General features: G+C 40.4%; 1 protein-coding gene and 2 long non-coding RNA genes across 4 annotated transcripts; 2 read left to right on the forward strand and 1 right to left on the reverse strand.

Annotated features, from left to right (window-relative positions):
- The first annotated feature begins 2,751 nt into the window (after positions 1 to 2,751).
- On the forward strand, positions 2,752 to 17,812 carry LOC144008937 (uncharacterized). Its single transcript, XM_077508332.1, has 2 exons — positions 2,752 to 3,148; positions 16,505 to 17,812. The coding sequence occupies exons 1-2, from the start codon at positions 3,031 to 3,033 to the stop codon at positions 17,626 to 17,628; spliced, it is 1,242 nt and encodes a 413-aa protein (XP_077364458.1). The 5' UTR covers positions 2,752 to 3,030; the 3' UTR covers positions 17,629 to 17,812.
- On the forward strand, positions 4,371 to 13,623 carry LOC144008942 (uncharacterized). The gene is made up of 4 exons (XR_013280790.1): positions 4,371 to 6,932; positions 7,912 to 9,023; positions 10,303 to 10,533; positions 10,806 to 13,623. It is a non-coding gene; the product is annotated as an uncharacterized LOC144008942 (long non-coding RNA).
- On the reverse strand, positions 8,827 to 15,672 carry LOC144008944 (uncharacterized). 2 transcript variants are annotated; one of them, XR_013280793.1, is made up of 4 exons: positions 15,469 to 15,672; positions 15,232 to 15,394; positions 9,096 to 9,339; positions 8,827 to 8,995 (listed from the first exon to the last, which is right to left on the reverse strand). It is a non-coding gene; the product is annotated as an uncharacterized LOC144008944 (long non-coding RNA). The 2 variants fall into 2 exon arrangements; XR_013280792.1 differs by lacking the exons at positions 15,232 to 15,394; positions 15,469 to 15,672 and having other exon boundaries at positions 9,096 to 9,538.
- Positions 17,813 to 18,119: the final 307 nt, after the last annotated feature.

Here is an 18,119-nt window from a genome sequence, read left to right on the forward strand (position 1 = left end):
ACTATAAAACTCTCAAGGGCTAGGCAAAATCGAAGTACAGGCGAAGCGGAGATCGAAGAATAGTCGAGGCAAGGCTTGGGCATTGGTGGCTGGCAAGTGAATAGTCCGACAAAAGACTGTGGCAGAAGTTGCCTCTTAAATAAACAAGACAATTGCTGATTAGTAGCAGCTGTGCAGTCTCAATGGCGCCACCACAGGTCAGGCTAAAACTGGAAGTACAACAACAAAAGAAAATGAGAGCACAGCCTGCAGGCATGGAACATGACATGAAAGGTAATGATCATTCGGCTCAAATATTTTCTCCATTATAGGATTATGGAAATACGTATCCCATATAATAAAAAGAATATCCCTGTTCACAACACCGCACTTACACATTATATTCTGTCGAGTAAATTTGACTCTATTTACAGTGCAACCAAATAGACAATCTCAGAGTAATATTTCTACTTGGAAGAGCGTAAAATAAATAATTAATAATAATAATAATTATAATAGTCAAAATTCGAACTTAGGACGTTCAGTTTGAGAGACAGCTGCTCTACATGATCAGCCACGGAGCTCCTGACGTCAGTGATGTGTATTAGTATATCGCTGGTCAGCCGAAATTTTCCTACAAAAAGCTGAAGCTGCAGATCGCGAGGTCATTCTTCAACCCATGAGAGATAGGCTTTTAACATTTTTTGGGGGGTTTTCCCCAATTCTTTAGTTCATTCTCTTCCAAGTGTAAATAAATAATAGCCTACTCTCAAAATACTGTTGCGAAAACCAAAGACAAAAACAATACACAGACTTGAAAGTTCGACTTTACTTGTGTAAATAACACTTTAAAAGGACAAAATCCCACAGTTAAAAAAGGATAGACATCTACTAAAACTTAATTGAACTTCTGAAATGCCGAGGCTCATACATGATCGCAAGTAATGAAGCTTTGTAAACAGTGATTCTAAAAATTCCATGTGCGCAAGTTTGACCAGCACATGGAGCTCTTGCAGTGTGTCAAATGCCTCGAAGCAGTGCTTCGTTTTAGCGCAGCCAGGCGCAATTGTCTCGAAAGTGGTTCATTGTTTCGGAAAGCCTCGGTTTATCCATCCCTAGTGCCAACAAGTTTTGCTTCATTTGTTGAAAAATGAAGCTGATGCTAACAAAAAATGAAGTCCTCCCTCCCTCGCTGGGGATCGTTCAAATGCACGAAATCAGCCCTCGGCCCACCACCTAGTTGTCATGCACGTAAAACAAAAGTAACGAGTAACGACCCTCTGTTTTGAAAGTTATCGAGGAAAAAGTAAAAATACTGTTTTTAAAATGTAACGGATAAAAATAAAAAGTATTGTAGCGACCTATAGGGGTGGGGTGTTTTTTAGTAGTTTCCGATGGGCTGGACGGGCCCTGAAGGCGTCACTGTGTTTTGTTTTGTGAAGCTACGCGCGATTGGTTGTTACGTTCTTGTTCTTGAGCCTGCTGTTTGGTGCTAAAATCAGTTGATTAAAAAGAGCCGTTAGCTACACACAAGGCCTGGTTCTTTCGCCATCCATCCATTTTCTTGACCGCTTATTCCTCACAAGGGTCGCAGGGGCTGCTGGCGCCTATCTCAGCTGGCTCTGGGGAGTAGGCAGGGGACACCCTGGACTGGTTGCCAACCAATCGCAGGGCACACAGAGACGAACAACCATCCACACTCACACGCTCACCTAGGGACAATTCAGAGCGCCCAATTAACCTGCCATGCATGTCTTTGGAATGTGGGAGGAAACCGGAGTACCCGGAGAAGACCCACGCGGGAACGGGGAGAACATGCAAACTCCACCCAGGAAGGTCCGAGCCTGGACTCGAACCGGAGACCTCAGAACTGGGAAGCGGACGTGCTAACCACTCGACTACCGTGCCGCCCCGGGGAGAACATGCGAACTCCACCCAGGAAGGTCTGAGCCTGGACTCGAACCTGAGACCTCAGAACTGGGAAGCGGACGTGCTAACCACTCGACTACCGTGCCGCCCTGTTCTTTCGCCAGCATTACAGTATTTTAAAAACAAAAATAAAATAAATACTGTAAATACTGAATTACAAAGTACTGGGGAAAAAAACTACTCAAGTATCTCTGTGGCTCAGTGGGTAGAGAATAGAGACAGTAAGGTTTTAATTCTAACTCTAATTTCTTAATTATAGCCTTTTAACAAATTCTTCACAGGTCATTATGGGAAATAAATTGTTAATAATAAATGTTAAATATAAAATGTAAAATGCGGCGGCACGGTGAACGAGTGGTTAGCACGTCCGCCTCCCAGTTCTGAGGACTCCGGTTCGAGTCCAGGCTCCGGCCTTCCTGGGTGGAGTTTGCATGTTCTCCCCGTGCCCGCGTGGGTCTTCTCCGGGTACTCCGGTCTCCTCCCGCATTCCAAAGACATGCATGGCAGGTTAATTGGGTGCTCCGAATTGTCCCTAGGTGTGCTTGTGAGTGTGGATGGTTGTTCGTCTCTGTGTGCCCTGCGATTGGCTGGCAACCAGTCCAGGGTGTCCCCCGCCTACTGCCCAGAGCCAGCTGAGATAGGCGCCAGCACCCCCCGCGACCCTTGTGAGGAATAAGCGGTCAAGAAAATGGATGGATGTAAAATGCACCATCGCATCGCGTAGTTCTATTTGCAGCAAAAACAGCGACATCTGTTGGTGACTTGATGACAGTGCCAGCTTCGAAGCAGCCACGCAATTTCCATCAGCCAATCATATCACAGCGGGGCGTGTCATTCTGGACTTCCGTCGCACATCTACTTTCGTTTTTGCTAGACGCCCTCAGCTCAATCAATCTTTCCGAATTCGTGTTGAACTGACTACAGCCTCCACACATGCCGTCCATCACTACGTTGAAGGATTACAACACGATTTATATTCTTGTGTTCGGATAAACTCGACTGGGGGCGCGATGATGCTTCTCGGCCTTCTTAGCTTTGTTCGCTAGCCACTAACAAAGAAAAGCACACTATACATGGTCAAGTCGAGATCAAGTGTGACTTTGTTGGCTTTATTGCTCCAAAATGTATACAAGAAGGAGACCGAATTACGAAGAGGAACTTTTTGGAGTAGAGAACGAGCTAGATCTTCAACTGCTGGACGATCTTTGCGAGAAGCCTCGAGTTGTTCTCCACACTGCAGGTTCTATGCGTCTTACTCTCGTTTAGTAAAAACTACTTTATGGACTATATGCACAAATCACTTCACGGGGAGACTTCAGCGGAACGCACTGTTGATGTGATGTAAAACACTAAGCCTAAATCCTTAACCCACTCAAAAAGAACAGGGACCGCTCCTTGCTTTAACACGATGTCTATCAGAATTATAAAACTACTAATTAGATCTCCCAGAATCGTAATTTTTAACGGCTTGAGCTCTGGTAATGACACAATTGCTTAAAATGATTACTACATGGAAATACAAGCCGTTTGAGAAGCTAGGAAAGTTTTTTTATTTTTTTATTTTTTAAAAATATTATATAAATTATGTATTGTAGCTCCTACGAGTCCACAAAATATCCTATAGCCCCCACCCTTCCCCCTCCATTCAGACGGTATATAGGCAGTGGCGGAGCCAGACTTTTATAAATAGGGGGGCCAGGGGGGGGCCAAGGATACTTCATCCAAAGATGATGCCAAATTTGTTTTCATGAAAATTCATTTCAATCGGAGTCTCTATCGATGTTCAAATATATTTAAGTACATATTAAGCACAGGGGAGATTTTTGCACGTAATGTGCCGTTTATTAAGAATGTATAAAATGTACATAAAAATAATAATTCAGCACTGTTTAACTTGAATGAACTTGCACGCACATGCAGATACTGTATTCATGCAATTACAGTACTTTTATCAACATAACATTATAATAGGAACATAATGCAAATTTGTATTACAGTATGACTAAAGATCCTGTCGAAGTGCCAAACTTCATTTTCCACACACCCTATGAAAAATAAATTTATTACTCCAACGACTACTTCATTTACAACCACATCATTTATTAATGTGATTAATTAATAATCATGTTAATAAATCCTCCCCTTCTACCTGTAAATGCAAACGTCAGTTAGTGTCGGTTTGAACTTTCAACCATTGGAGGATGCTATTCTATTGCATAACAACAACATACTTATTTTTACCTTGCACAAAACTACGTTGCTTATTGATGTCCGTCCAAAACAATCTATCTGAACTAGAGGTGTCAGTGGATTAAAATTTGTAATCATAATTAATCGCATTACTTCAATAATTAACTGTCTATTAATCACACATTAATTGCACATTTTATATCTCAATTTATACCTACATTTACAATAAAATGTACCCCCCCCATTTCAATATGGTTTTATTTTTTTTTTAGTCATTGATAGAGCAATTTCATAATAATTCAATTAAAAAAAATTAAAAAATTCATTGATAGAGTAATTTCGTAACAATTCAAGAAAAAAAGTTTAAAAAAATACAAATAAAATATGTGCTGTACTGTAAAACCAAACCAAAGCGTGACTGATTTGTTTTGGTCATTTTTCTCTCACTACAACATGGTATAATTTCTTTTCATATTAGGAGCTGCCTAATTTTTAACATGAAGTAACTTGTGAAATTATGCACATTTTTAAAACTGTAAAATACAACACAGTCCCCACAAATATATGCATTCGCTCTAGGCTTTTATTTTGTGAAGTGAAATAGGATGTGCATTGTAAAATGACGAATTTTTACTGCATAGGAACCAGATACGACCGACGTGTTCTTTTCATATTAATAGCTCTGTAATTTTAAACAATAAGTAACTTGCGAGTTTCTGCACATTTTAAAATTGTAAAATACAACTTGACGCCAATCCCCACACATTAGGCAGTATCATTTAATTTATTCCTGCTAAATTGTGTTATAGTGACTTCTTTTTATGACGTCGGACGCTTTTATTTTGTTAAGTTCTCGGATGCGAGACGCAGCTGAGGCCGCTCTACTGTTACAGCGAACACATCGGTAGTTTCACTTTCACCCTGATGAGATATTTTGTGGAGATGCTGAATAAAATACGCCTCACATTTAAAGATAAATAGGCTTGTGCTCACTCCAACTGTCAAGACGGCGTCCATTCGGCTCTTTACTCTCACAGGGGTTTCAGAGTGCCCATGGACGCCTCTTGGTGCTCGGTGCGAACGCAACGGCTAACCGAGTGCGTTCTTTCAAAGCAAGGCACGGGTGGTAGTGGTGAGACACAGTCCAAATGGCTCCTCCACCTATATTCTGCCCCTTAAACACTGTATTTTAGCTCCAGTGCATTTCTATTGGGTAGTTTTGACGTGGACGTTTCTACTGCGTGGTGACTAGAATTCTCTGAGTAGAGGCTTTCCAAATAAGGAGCGGTCGTTAATCGAGCGTTAAAAGAAAATAGTGCCGTTAAAGGCACTTTAAGTTAACGAGATAATAATGCGACAATTTTGACACCCATAATCTGAACATAAAAGTTATTTTAAACAGTCACTCACGTCTCACAGGCAAACAAACATGATATAGCCAAACGCCAACATGCATTCTCGGTACTCAGGAGACTGCTCCTTAAAACAGATGATTCTCCTTCTCCAGACTCCTAGTGAGGTGGATTATAATGCTTTGTCGTAAGTAGCGCCAGCTACTGTTCAGGAGGGGCATAACAATTAGTAGGCGTCTGCTTGGAAAAAAAATGCTGGCAGGCTGCATCGGCCAGGCGTGCGACGTCACTGCGCCGGTGCCATGATATGTCAATCATTTGGCGTCTGCTGGGTCCAATCACATTTCAGCAGGGGCACGTGCCACCCCGGCACCCCCTCTGGCTCCGCCATTGTATATAGGTGCGGACTGAATCTTCAGATGGAACCTGCCGGCTAACTGTTCATAATATGTAAGATTTTCATTGTTCCATTTCTATTTATGAGGGCCCGAGCAGCGACCGCTGCGTGGTCCCTCTTGTTTTTGTAAGAATTCTTCTTCTTCTTCTTCTTCTTCTTCTTCTTCTTCTTCTTCTAAAACGATCGCATTTTTTAGGGCCTAAACATTTACGAAAACTCACCAAACTTTGCAATCTCTTCGGGCCCGGCGAAAAATTTGATATTATGAAGTTGTCATAACAACGCGACTCTATAGCGCCCCCTAGCGTAGAAAAATAAAAACCATTCCCGGCCCATTTGACCTAGAGCTACGAAAATTGGCAGGCACGTGTAGCACCCCGAGACGCACAAAAAAGTCAGTGGAAGCCATTTCCTAAAATTTACAGGAAGTGAGCTATGAATTTTTTAATGTCCAATTTTGGCACATTCACTGTGGTCATGCTTTTTCCCCCTTTGCAAACATTTTTCATCCAGTTGACTTCAAACTTGGCATGTATCATCTCAAGACCCGAGACAACAACTGGGCAAAAAATCTTGACTTTTTGAAATACTATATGACGGGGGCGGGGCATCAAATATTGCCTTTAAAGCCGCAGTGTGTAGCTCACGACCGCCATCTATCGGTCAAACAAGATAATGCACTGATTTTAAGCACACGAACTACGGCGTCCCAGAGAGACCCTACTTCAACAGCCTACCACCAATTTCACCGGAACAGAACGCAAACAACTTCTGGTATTCCCTCGAGTGATGACGTAAGTGAATTGCATTTGTTAGACATACTGTACAGATCCCTAATATTTGTGATTTAGTCATTTAATTTCAGAATTAATATTTTTTGTCGGCATTGTTAGGAAATACTGTACGTCAGCTAATGATAATGGCTATCTATGTTCATATTTGTTAGTGCAACTAAACCATGCAACAGAGAACACACAGTTATGTTATATGTTTTATAGACATGTGGACCATCTCAAAGAGGGCGAGGAGGGGGCGAGGGAGACGACGAGGAAGAGAACGCGGAAGAGAACGCGGTGTCTCGTAACGTACAATTATGTCATCATGGAAAAATAATTCCATTCGAGCATGCATGTGAATGGCTCAAAACATACCTTTGCTTGGAATATGTGGTATTTAGTAGGGGTGTTAAAAAAAAATCGATTCGGCGATATATCGCGATACTACATCGCGCGATTCTCGAATCGATTCAATAATCGGCAGAATCGATTTTTTTTTTTTTTTTTTTTTTTTTTTTTTTTTAGGATTCACACCTTGAGCATGGAAGAATGTTATATGAACGGCACATTAAGCCTTAATATTTTTATTTTAATGCTGTTCAAATGTGAAACAGATTGCAAACTGTTTGTGTACAGTGGCTCACGGTTATTAGCCTCAAGTTTTAGATAAATATATTCATACAAATCTTACAGTGTACATGTACAAATTTACTGATAGTATTTTCTAAATTTGAATGGAAAAAAATCGCAACAATCGACTTGTAAATTCGTATCGGGATTAATCGGTATCGAATCGTGACCATTCGTATCGGGATTAATCGGTATCGAATCGAATCGTGACCTGTGAATCGTGATACGAATCGAATCGTCAGGTACTAGGCAATTCACACCCCTAGTATTTAGATTACATCGTTTGCTGATATGTTTAGTATATCGTACAAAAATAATGGTGTTAACTGAACTACACATCTGCAACTCAGACTCGTAAACCCCCCCGTGTCTTGTTGCTACTAACCACTCAGAAAAGTGCTGCTTACAAAAACATTTGAAACCCTTTACTCAGATATCGATTTGTCACCATGTTGAACAATTTTACCTAATAAATATCACTAAGCAACTTAATTAGTTTTGATTGAAGATACAACAGCTTCCTTGTACTTCGATGTGCAGGAATTTACATGGCTTTCACAAATAGTCTTGCTCATGTAATAATGTACTTCATTGGCTCAGTGACTTTCAGTTCATTGTTTGGTACCTCATCTGACATACAATTGTTACCTTCTTGCAGAGACTCGTACAGGAAATGACCATGGGGGAACATGAAGATATCCAAGTCCAGCTGATAGACTGACACCAAGAAATACTTTTTGACACATTGCTGACACATCAGCACCACCATGATTTCCTGTACCTGGATCCCAGACTGCAGCACCTTGGTGACTTGTGGCAAATAAGTGACACTTTCCCAGATCCTCGAGGACAATACAAAGGTTTTTTACCTGGCATATAATTAGTCCATGTCTGACACTTGTTGTTGTAGTTTGTATAACTTGTATATTGTTGTTGTGTGTTAATTTGTACATTTTGAATAACTAAAAAATACTATTTCCTTTGGCGTCAACATGCAGTGTTCATTCGACACCTAACCTATTACACACTATTTTACATGACCAGAAATGTAAAACATCAAAAGCCTGGAGAATTATTATAAATGCTTGCAATGACAAGGAATTCTTCATTGGCCAATGAATGTAAGGTACAGTACATGAAAATGAATAAATAAAATAAAGTAAAATAAAAGTCTACATGAAATGAACATATTAACTAAAAAAAAAAAATGCTGTTAGAATATAATGAGCTACATGAATTGCAGTTGTTCCAGAAATTTACCAATACGCTGTGCATTTCAAAATATGGAAAATAGACATACAGGTTTGGGCCAAAAGTAGTGTTACAGAGCAGGTATGTGTTGTACACAGCTAAAATATCTGATTAACTCAATACCATGATGTTTTTTTGTGTGTGTGTGTGTGTGTGTGCTGACATTGTCCCCCATTAACATTGCAACATTCCTCAAACTCTCCCGAACACATAGTATGATCTGTAACACTACTTCTCGCCTACTCTATGATGTTATTGGGGCAAAATTAAGGAAGGCTTGTCCATTGATTGTGTGAACAGACTGCAGTAAAAATGAAGTCACTTCAATGTTTGCTGGTTTTATTAAGTTTTACATGCTCCTTGACTGCACAAGTACATGTTATGGAGTGAGGGCATGTTCCCACCAACGATGATATCATATTCTTCAAAGGCTTGCTGAGGAAAGTGAGGGAGGAGTCACTCCATGGCTTCAGACACCTGGTCAGCAGGTCCTGTGTAAAACAAGTGGTGCTTGTACAGGTGACCATTCCGTATTGCTTCACACAAAAAGTTAATGTAGTGTGCAATGCCGTCCATATGTAAATGACATACCAAGACGTCGGCTGACTTCAGTTTGTTGCAGCTCAGATATGGTAGGTGGAGATACTGGTGGTACAACACCGAAGCCTTCTGGGGTCCTCCATTCAAGTGTCCTCATTCGGGGCATTCCAATTTGGCTGCTGACTCTCCCCTTGATATTTTTTTTTCTTGCAGGTCGGTGATGTATTTAAACGGTGCATGAATGCTTGTATACATCAGAATATGGTTCTGGAAGCCCTCAAGTTTGGCTGTTGATCTAGTGTGACACAAACAAAAACAAAATTATAAAATAAAATAAAATAATTGATGATACTACTATATGTCACCAACTTTCCAACAAAGCCCCCAAAATAGAGGTAAGATCTTTAGTTTTTGGGCCCAAAACATTGTATTAGCTAGATAAAAGTAACTTGACTGCATAGAATATGCAAAGGCTGCTTGCTTGTCGAGTTTCCGTGGAAAACGTAGCACCCTGTAAATAGGTCGCTTGCACATGTCGTCACTTCCGCCTCGGATTTCTCGTAGTCGCCATGCTGGGTGGCCTCCATTTACGTAGCGATTCGGTCTAACACGTATCTATCACGTTTGTTTTCTGCGTTTAAAATGGTACATTGTTGCTGCATCGTTGGCTGTTCGAACAAAGCCAAGGGGGAAAATGGTCGGTCTTTTTTCCGAATTCCGAAAATAATTAGGAACCAGGGCCTGGAGACAGAGGAGTGCGGACTCCGGAGGGAAGTCGTTACTTTGGGCTCGTGTGTGCAGCGATCACTTTGTGAGCGGTAAGCTTGTTTACCTTTATTTAATGCATGAGGATTAATAACGTTTCGACCGCCCATATATGGGCAAGTTGCTTATGTTTTGGATTCATGAGCAAGCAAGTTCGGTAGTACAAGCTGGCTAGCGGACGTTAGCCGAAAGCTAACATCGAACATTTTCACCCAAGTAGTGCCAGTGCAAAGTGTTTACTGCTGAAATTGGATTGATTAGTCTTGGGCTTTTAATGCCGATAACATGTTTTTTGGTGGCAAAATGTAAACTTGGAAAAAAAAGAGACAGAAGGGGCTGATGCAAGAAAACAGACCCCCGGGGGTGATGCAAGAAAACAGACCCCCGGTAGCCTACACATCATGCTAAAGAACTTATTCACGGCCACCCTACTGCGGTAAAATAACCAGTCTTTCCATATTTTATTTGTTTATATATTTGTTTATTTTAACAGGTCGCCCTGCGCCCGTTTTTCTGTCCAATCATCCCGACTGGGCTCCAACATTAAAGTTGGGTCCCAAGTTACAACATCTATGTCTCAGCCCAGTCGGTGCCAAGATATGAACGTGCACAGGAGAGACAAGCAAAGAAAAGACGACTCGAAGTGGCAGAGATTGTTGCAGTTATGCAGCCAGATGGCTCCAGTAACCTGTACCCTCAAGTACTGCTGACATCATTGACTCTGGTATGCCACTCAGAATTCATTACATGATATATTGTATGCATGAGTGAATGTATGTGTTTGTTTGTGTGTGTACACGCACCTTATATTTTAGAGACATTTGGAAGTGTTTATAGAAATAAGTATTTGCCTGTAGCAATGTTCATACATTAAAAAATGCAACAAAATGTGTACATTTCTTTTACACTGACAAAAAAACTATACTACTTTACTATATTAAACCTATTACTGGTACCGTATTTTTTTGTGATTTTTTTCTTTATTTTTTTCTTTAGGGATCTCATGCCACACCGACTTGATTGCCAATGACATGATGGAAACGAAGGCGAGCATCAAAGCATTGGAGGAGGACAACATGCGACTGTTTGTTTGGCGCTAATAAAGGCAGCGTTTATACAAATTCTATTGTTGGGTTTGTTTACAAAGCTATACATAATACAAATGACAGGATTTGACTCAATGTGCAATATGGTCCCTCTTAAAGTAATGGCATAAATCTCTATTATTTCTAAAAGCACAAAAAATGAAGTGAATAATGATTAGATGTAGTAATTTCAGGGTTAAAAATTGAACTGTTAATGTAGTTTATTTTAGCACAGGTGCCTACCATCCTGAGATGACGGTATGATGTAATGTTGATGGGGTACGCAATGACTTTCATTATGCTATGTACAGAGGAAAAAGTTGCTCTCTTTTAAATTTGTTTAATGTAAGACAAGTACCAGTACTGTGTTACAGTTTTCCCAATAATCCTTGTTTCACACTTGTCACAAAACCACTGTCCTTTTGGCAGTCTAGATTGGCACACTTCAAGTGATATCATTTGATTTTACAATCTGCTGCAGCACAAAAAACTACTTTATTCCGCATCTTTGAAGTACATGAGCAAGTGGTAGGTGACAGCGGCTGAGCAGGAACACTGGAAGTCCACTGCTGATCTAGTAAATGCTCTCCCGAGCAGTTCAGGTAAGGAGGGGATTTTGGGGAAAAAAACCTCTGGCTTTTCCAACTGGCCAAAACGAGCGATCTGGGTGGACTCGCTCAATCACACTTTGTCCACACCACAAAGTCGCAGAAGTCCGTCCAGTTAAACTCATCTGTGCCTGAATCTGAAAATATTACAAACATTGTAATGAAAATATGAAACATAGAATTAAATAAGAAACTACAAAAAGTAAAGCCATACATACCTGGTAATACTATTGGTGTTGTCGTGACAAGTGATGGGAATTGTTGCCATCTGGCACCAGACAGAAATTGGGTGTTGTGACAGCCTCCTTAACCGTGAGATCATAAGAAAAGCTGTCAGTATGCTCAGTAGTTACCATGAACATGTTTTATTGTACTGGAAACTGAAACTAAAAATACGTCCTCTGAGAGTGGTTAACCTTAACCATTTAGAATAAGTTGATTAAGTAACATGTAACTAGTGAAAGGGTAGCATTAAATTTAATTAAGCCACGGGGAGGCTGTGCATAGTTACTTTTTATTCTTATACGCTCTGCCATATTTGCCTGTTATAAAATTGTTAGAAAAACCACATCAGGTAAACCTAGCTGTGCATGTAAACACAATGATAACAGGAAGCCTGAGAACAAATCAACATTTTTGTGTGCAGAATTACAAACACCATGTGGTTTACTTACGTGCAACAGCAACCGTTTCTTCTGATGCGATGTTAAAGTTTACACTCTGTATCCACCCGCTTACAAAATAATTGTAAGCCTCCAGGGATTTGTTGGCGTGTTATGGAGCATGTTGTCAACACGAGGTAGGGAAAGATGTCCAGAGATGTCACATTTGGCCAGCAAGCTTTCTCCGTCAAAAAAAAAATCACCTTTGGTCAGGACGTAATTAGGATCAATCCCGCCACACAGAGACACCTTCTGCCTGTATCGTTGTTTTTGATCTTCCGGTAAATCGTGAAAATACTGCGAAAATTACATCAGGTTGATAAGCTCTACCGTGTAACTCGCGAGTGTACCTTGTGAACCGGCGGACACCCAATATGGCGCCCGAAGGAAAAACTCCCATGATGCATTACGATGTGCAAGCGACCTATTCTTGTGCACCCAATTACACAATGGACCAGTACACACTTGAGTGAGAGAGTTCAGACTCTAGCAGTGCTTACGGTACAGCCAGCATTTAAGTCCAGAAAGTTTTCCCTGCCGAAAATTAATTTCGAGAACACTATTTTCACCAACCACAACGAAAATAATAATTTTCAACTCCTCCACTAATACAGTATGCTTTAGATTCTCCATTGAAGTTATGGGCAAATATACCTCCGAAATCACAGTTACATTACATTACACAATAACTTGCGCATTTACTCTAAATATAACGTATCAGCGGGAATCTTTTTTTTTTTTTCAAAGCAAGTAGCTACATAACGAAATCGTTCGAGTGGTGCGGAGTTGCTAATCAACAGCTACAGTGATCGTAAAACAAAGGTACGAACATCGTATTAATTAGTACGGTGTATACTTTTTCTCTCGCTCTCAAAACGTAAACACAAATGTACTCTTACTTACCGGTCAAGTAGAAAGCAGTCGAAGGCACCGGCATGTCCCAAACCTAGTCTGTTCCTCATTTCTCTCCATCTGGCAAATGCGGCTACAATATAAACTCTTGTTTTGTCGCACTGAAATAAAATAAATTCCCAAAGCAATTGTGATGCTTGATAATGCTCTCTTCGGGGACCGGAAACTCTTCTTCTTCGTGTACATGCGGTCGCCATACAAACCGGAAGTGCGTCTGCAAAGGCGTTCCAAAAACGCGTTAAGAAATGGAGCGCTGAAATTTGTCGTTGACGGCACCCGTAGCAGAAAGATGGCGGCGAAACATGGCGGACACTAGCAGGTGAGGCGCGGTCATGTAAAATAATTAGTGATTTATATACTTACCGTTATATTTTAAAAAAGAATGTTTATGCGATACAACATATCTTTTTACTTACTACTAACACAAACATTTGTTTTTTTTAATGAATGACTTTTTATTTCACCACTAGATGCCACTGTATAATACTGAGTGTACCTTTAAATTTTCATTTGTCCAGAAAGACAAAATGCTTAATAACTCCCATAGACAAGCTCCAAAAAAATCTCAAACTTCTCATGCAACTTAATAGTCCGGCCTGAAAACATCTATACAATGAAATTCAGTTATACATATAGCGCCACCTAGTGGTGACAATAAATGTCATACTTTACATTTTTAGCTACTGTGCCAAGCTCTTTGAAGGGATCCAGTTGAAAATTGGTCAGAAAAGCCTTAAGATGTTGATCATGCCCCACACCGAATATTGTAACATTTCGCCAAAGGGCGTGGCCGCTACGGTGCCACAGTCTGGTAATTTTTTGTGGCAAAAAAAAAGCTGCTTTAACTTGACCTAACTTTGTATCTGTAAAAGTCGTGATTTGTACCTGTAAAAAAAACTGTACCTGTAAAATAAATCTGTACCTGTAAAAAATAAAAAAGTACCATAAAAAAAATTGTAGGCTACCTGTAAAAAAGAAAGTGTACTAAAAAAAATGTACATAAAAAAAAAAATTGTACCTGTAGAAAAAAAATTGTTTCTGTAGAAAGAAGTGTAAATTTTTATATGTAAAAATCATGATTTGTACCTTTTGTACCTTTAGAAATGACAACTTGTAGTCAACGAAATCGCCACTAGGAGTCACAAGTGTTTTTTCTCCGTATGTCCAGTCACGTGACCTCTGCACCAAATTTCTCGCTACAGATGGTGCAGAAAAATTCGTACTCATAGAGGTCAGTGATTTGTATGTGTTGAGCCCGGCCTGCTCTAATGTGCATGTCATGGAAGGCTCAAACACGGCATTCAGCCAATGGTGTCCTTGTAGCTAAGTGACGTCATGCCGCACGCTTAGCTGGCTGAAAGTCAGAGCTCTCACTCTGTGCCACCGTGGAGCTCCAGATATGATAAAAAGTTATGAAAATAACCTCATAACCTCCGAGTTCTGATCGGGAGACAACGTCCGATACCGATCGCGTAAACAACCGACATCCCTAGTAAAAATCAACGAGTCTCAGTTTATGGAGGATTAAAAATAGTCTTGAAAATGAAAAGTGAAAATGTGGGTAGCGGTGGAGATTTAGACAAAAAAGGAAAGAGTTCGTCTCTCGAGCAAAACACCGCGTAGCGTAGCGTCATGAACCGGAAGTGGAAGTGATGAGCACTTGTGAGTGATGCACACCAAAAACTCAAATATTCATAAAATCGTAAAAACGTAAATAAACCTAAGACTACAAAAGCAGGATACTTTAAGATTGAAGAAATAATGAAATTGATCGAAGCGCCTTTGTGCTTGCCGTTGACGTCAGTATAGCAGTGCTAACAAAATGCGCGATTCAAATGTGTTCACTTTGGTTTGATTTCTTTTTTAGCTGTTCACAAATCACAATACATTACAAAAACAGTCTTAATGATAATAGGAACACTAACAATCTAAATTGACAATATTTGGCATATCTCAGGCAATTAATTTGTGTATCATTTATTTAATCTAATGTATTTTATTATTTATTTAATATATCTTGCTTTTATAGTCTTAGGTTTATTTATCTTTTTATAATTTAAGCCCGTACCTTTTGTTATTTAAATTACATCTTTAATATTTTCTTTACAATATTTGACGTCAACTAGATAATTTCCAGCCAATCCTGTAGCCTTACAGGGAGGTTAGGCGGCCCTGATGCGATCTGGCAGCCCGATCACATCTGGTACTGGCAGCGGCTGGCCTCCCTTGGCATAACCGAAGCTTGGCTCACACTACTGTAGTAGCAAACTAGCACGTAGCAATCAACATGTCCTCTTCACCAGTGTGGTCGTGTTTCTCTATGGCAGAAGATCAAAACATTTTCACTTTTCAGCACAGATTCTAAGAGGGGGAAAGAAGGCTTTTTGCTCACCTGAAAGTCCCTCATCGCAGCGAAGCCGTTTTGAACTACCGTGAAGCAGCAGCTAACGGCGCTAAGCTAATAACCCAGCAAGGCAGCAACAACAACAAGGCTAAAGCCATTAACGCCATAGATATGGAATTCGTAGTGCTAGACAACCAGTCTTTTTCTGGAGCTGACCCGGGTTTTTGCAAGTTAATAGCAGATTTGGAGTCACGTTGCATCATCCCAAGTATGCGTCCCTCCCTGCCTATATGATGTCACTCTTATTTAGCCACAGCTTGATTGACGAGAACGGACTGCACGTAAGATTCACCGCAGTTGGGGCGTGGGAGTTTTCGAGGATGCGTGTCATAAGTTATTTTATTTTTAACTTGTAAGTTTTCAGAGAAATATCTACTATGTCCAGTGCAGTCAAAACATTAATACTCTAGTGTTTGTGAAATGATAAGCCAAGCGGTGAACTGATGCTGCATTAGAGGATGGTCTGAAGTCGGATATATCAGTTGTTTTTTTTCCCCAGTTCTGACCTGAAAGCGTTCGAGGAGAAAGTAAACAACCAAAATGGCGGAAAGTGATAAACTGTTTTTTATTTTGGTCCTCAAAACTAATTTTGACCTCCAGCAAACTTACATTTTCGTAATTTTGCTTAATTTATTGTTTTTATCTTATTTCATAAGCATTCCATACAGTTAAATAGTTGACCGTATAATTTTATGCAAGGAGATAGCGACTCATCCCAGAGATCTCCAGAGCACCGGAGGCTGCTCACTCTGCCCAGCCAGGTGGAAGTGCACGCAGACGGCGCCGAGAACGTAAACAAAAGCGGGGCGGTGCGGAGGGTTACGAGCTAAGCTAAAGCTAACACCACATCGGCCTTAACCAGCCTTTTCCTCGCCAATGTTCGTTCTTTGGCAAATAAAATGGATGAAATACGTAAATACGCTCTCCATCGCTAATAACAAACGGATTGTAGTAATCATCATTCAGCTGGCACTTCAAATAACTTTAATTATACCATGTGTGTTTGTCTTATTGTGTCATGCAGACATCAGTGAAGATGTTCTTAATGAGCGAAAAAGGCCAGGGTGCACTCCCATGAAAGAGGAAGAGGAGGATGAAGAGTTCCTCCACTTGAATGAGGAAGAGGAGCAGCAGTCCCCTTACATTAAAAAAGAGGAGGAGCCAGAACACCCTCCTTATATCAAAGAGGAGGAGGAGGAAGAAGATATCTGCAAGTTGCCGTCAACTGGTGTCCATTTAAAGAGTGAAGATGAAAGTCAAAGTGAGGAGAATGGAAGGGCGGAGACTCCAAGCAGCAACTCATGTCACACTGATGACGAGGGAGACCACTGTGGAGGGTCACCATCGGGTGGCCTCTTAGCTCCACTATCAGTTGGTGACATGTCGTCACATGCTCCTCACGCTGATGATGATAATAATGTCGAGTCTGAAGGTGATACGACTTGTCACACTGAGAAAAAACACTGTAAATGTTCTCAGTGTGGAAAAACATATGCTAATAAGAGCAATTTGAAGCGACACATGATAACGCACGCTCGAGAGAAACCTTTTGCTTGCTTAGTTTGTGGCCAAAGGTTCTCTCAGAAGGGAAGTGTAAAAATACACGCAAGAATGCACACAGGTGAGAAACCTTTTGCCTGCTTAATTTGTGGCAAACGATTCTCTCGTAAGACAAACTTAGAAATACACACAAGAACCCACACTGGTGAGAAACCTTTTGCTTGCTCTATTTGTGGTCAGACATTTTCTGGAAAGGACAACTTAAAAACACACACAAGAAGCCACACTGATGAGAAGCCTTTTTGCTGCTCATTTTGTGGTCAAAGATTCGCTCATAGGAATAGTCTAAATAAACACACAAGGACCCATACTGGTGAGAAACCTTTCGCCTGCTTAATTTGTAGCCAAACGTTCTCTCAGAAGGCACAATTAGGAAGTCACTCAAGAACCCACACTGGTGAGAAACCTTTTGCCTGCTCAGTTTGTGGCCAAAGGTACTCTCAGAAGGGAAGCTTAACAAGACACACAAGATCCCACACTGGTGAGCAACCTTTCGCCTGCTCAGTTTGTGGCCAACGATTCTCTCGTAAGACAAACTTTAAAATGCACACAAGAACCCACAATGATGAAAAACTTTTTACCTGCTAAAACTGATGTTATAGAAGTTGGGAATAAAACACTTAAAGCAGTGCATGCATTTTGTCCAATGTTTTTAGTGATGTCTATTTAAATAAGTTAATGATTGATAAGATGGACTGTGAATGAAGAAACGGACTTTTAGTGGGATAGTAGAAAAGTTGAAGTGTGAATCTAATAAAATAATCAAATGGTACGTCTTTCTCAATGAAAAAGAGGTTGGATCTCTTGACTTGGAAGTCTTGTTTAATTAAGCGACTCGTATCCTTACATTTTTGTGTTTGTGTATTTATTTTTGATAATTGACCTTTCGCATAAGCTCCGACCAGACCCGTCACCAGAAAGAAATTGTAAGGGGGGCATTACCTTTTTTTTGGGGGGGCACACTTTATCAACCTAAATCTAATGTTTTGACAACTGCAAAAGTGTTCAGAAATATTTTCTGTCACTTAAAAGCGGCAGTTCATTCTGAAATCTAAAAGACAAACTGAAAAAAATGTGTA

Source organism: Festucalex cinctus, chromosome 20 (genome assembly GCF_051991245.1).
Source record: "Festucalex cinctus isolate MCC-2025b chromosome 20, RoL_Fcin_1.0, whole genome shotgun sequence".
Lineage (NCBI taxonomy): Eukaryota > Metazoa > Chordata > Actinopteri > Syngnathiformes > Syngnathidae > Festucalex > Festucalex cinctus.

Coding starts and splice junctions, on each gene's coding strand:
- LOC144008937 (XM_077508332.1), top strand. CDS start 3,031: ATGTATACAAGAAGGAGACCGAATTACGAAGAGGAACTTTTTGGAGTA. Junction 3,149..16,504: donor AGTTGTTCTCCACACTGCAG/GTTCTATGCGTC, acceptor TGTGTCATGCAG/ACATCAGTGAAGATGTTCTT.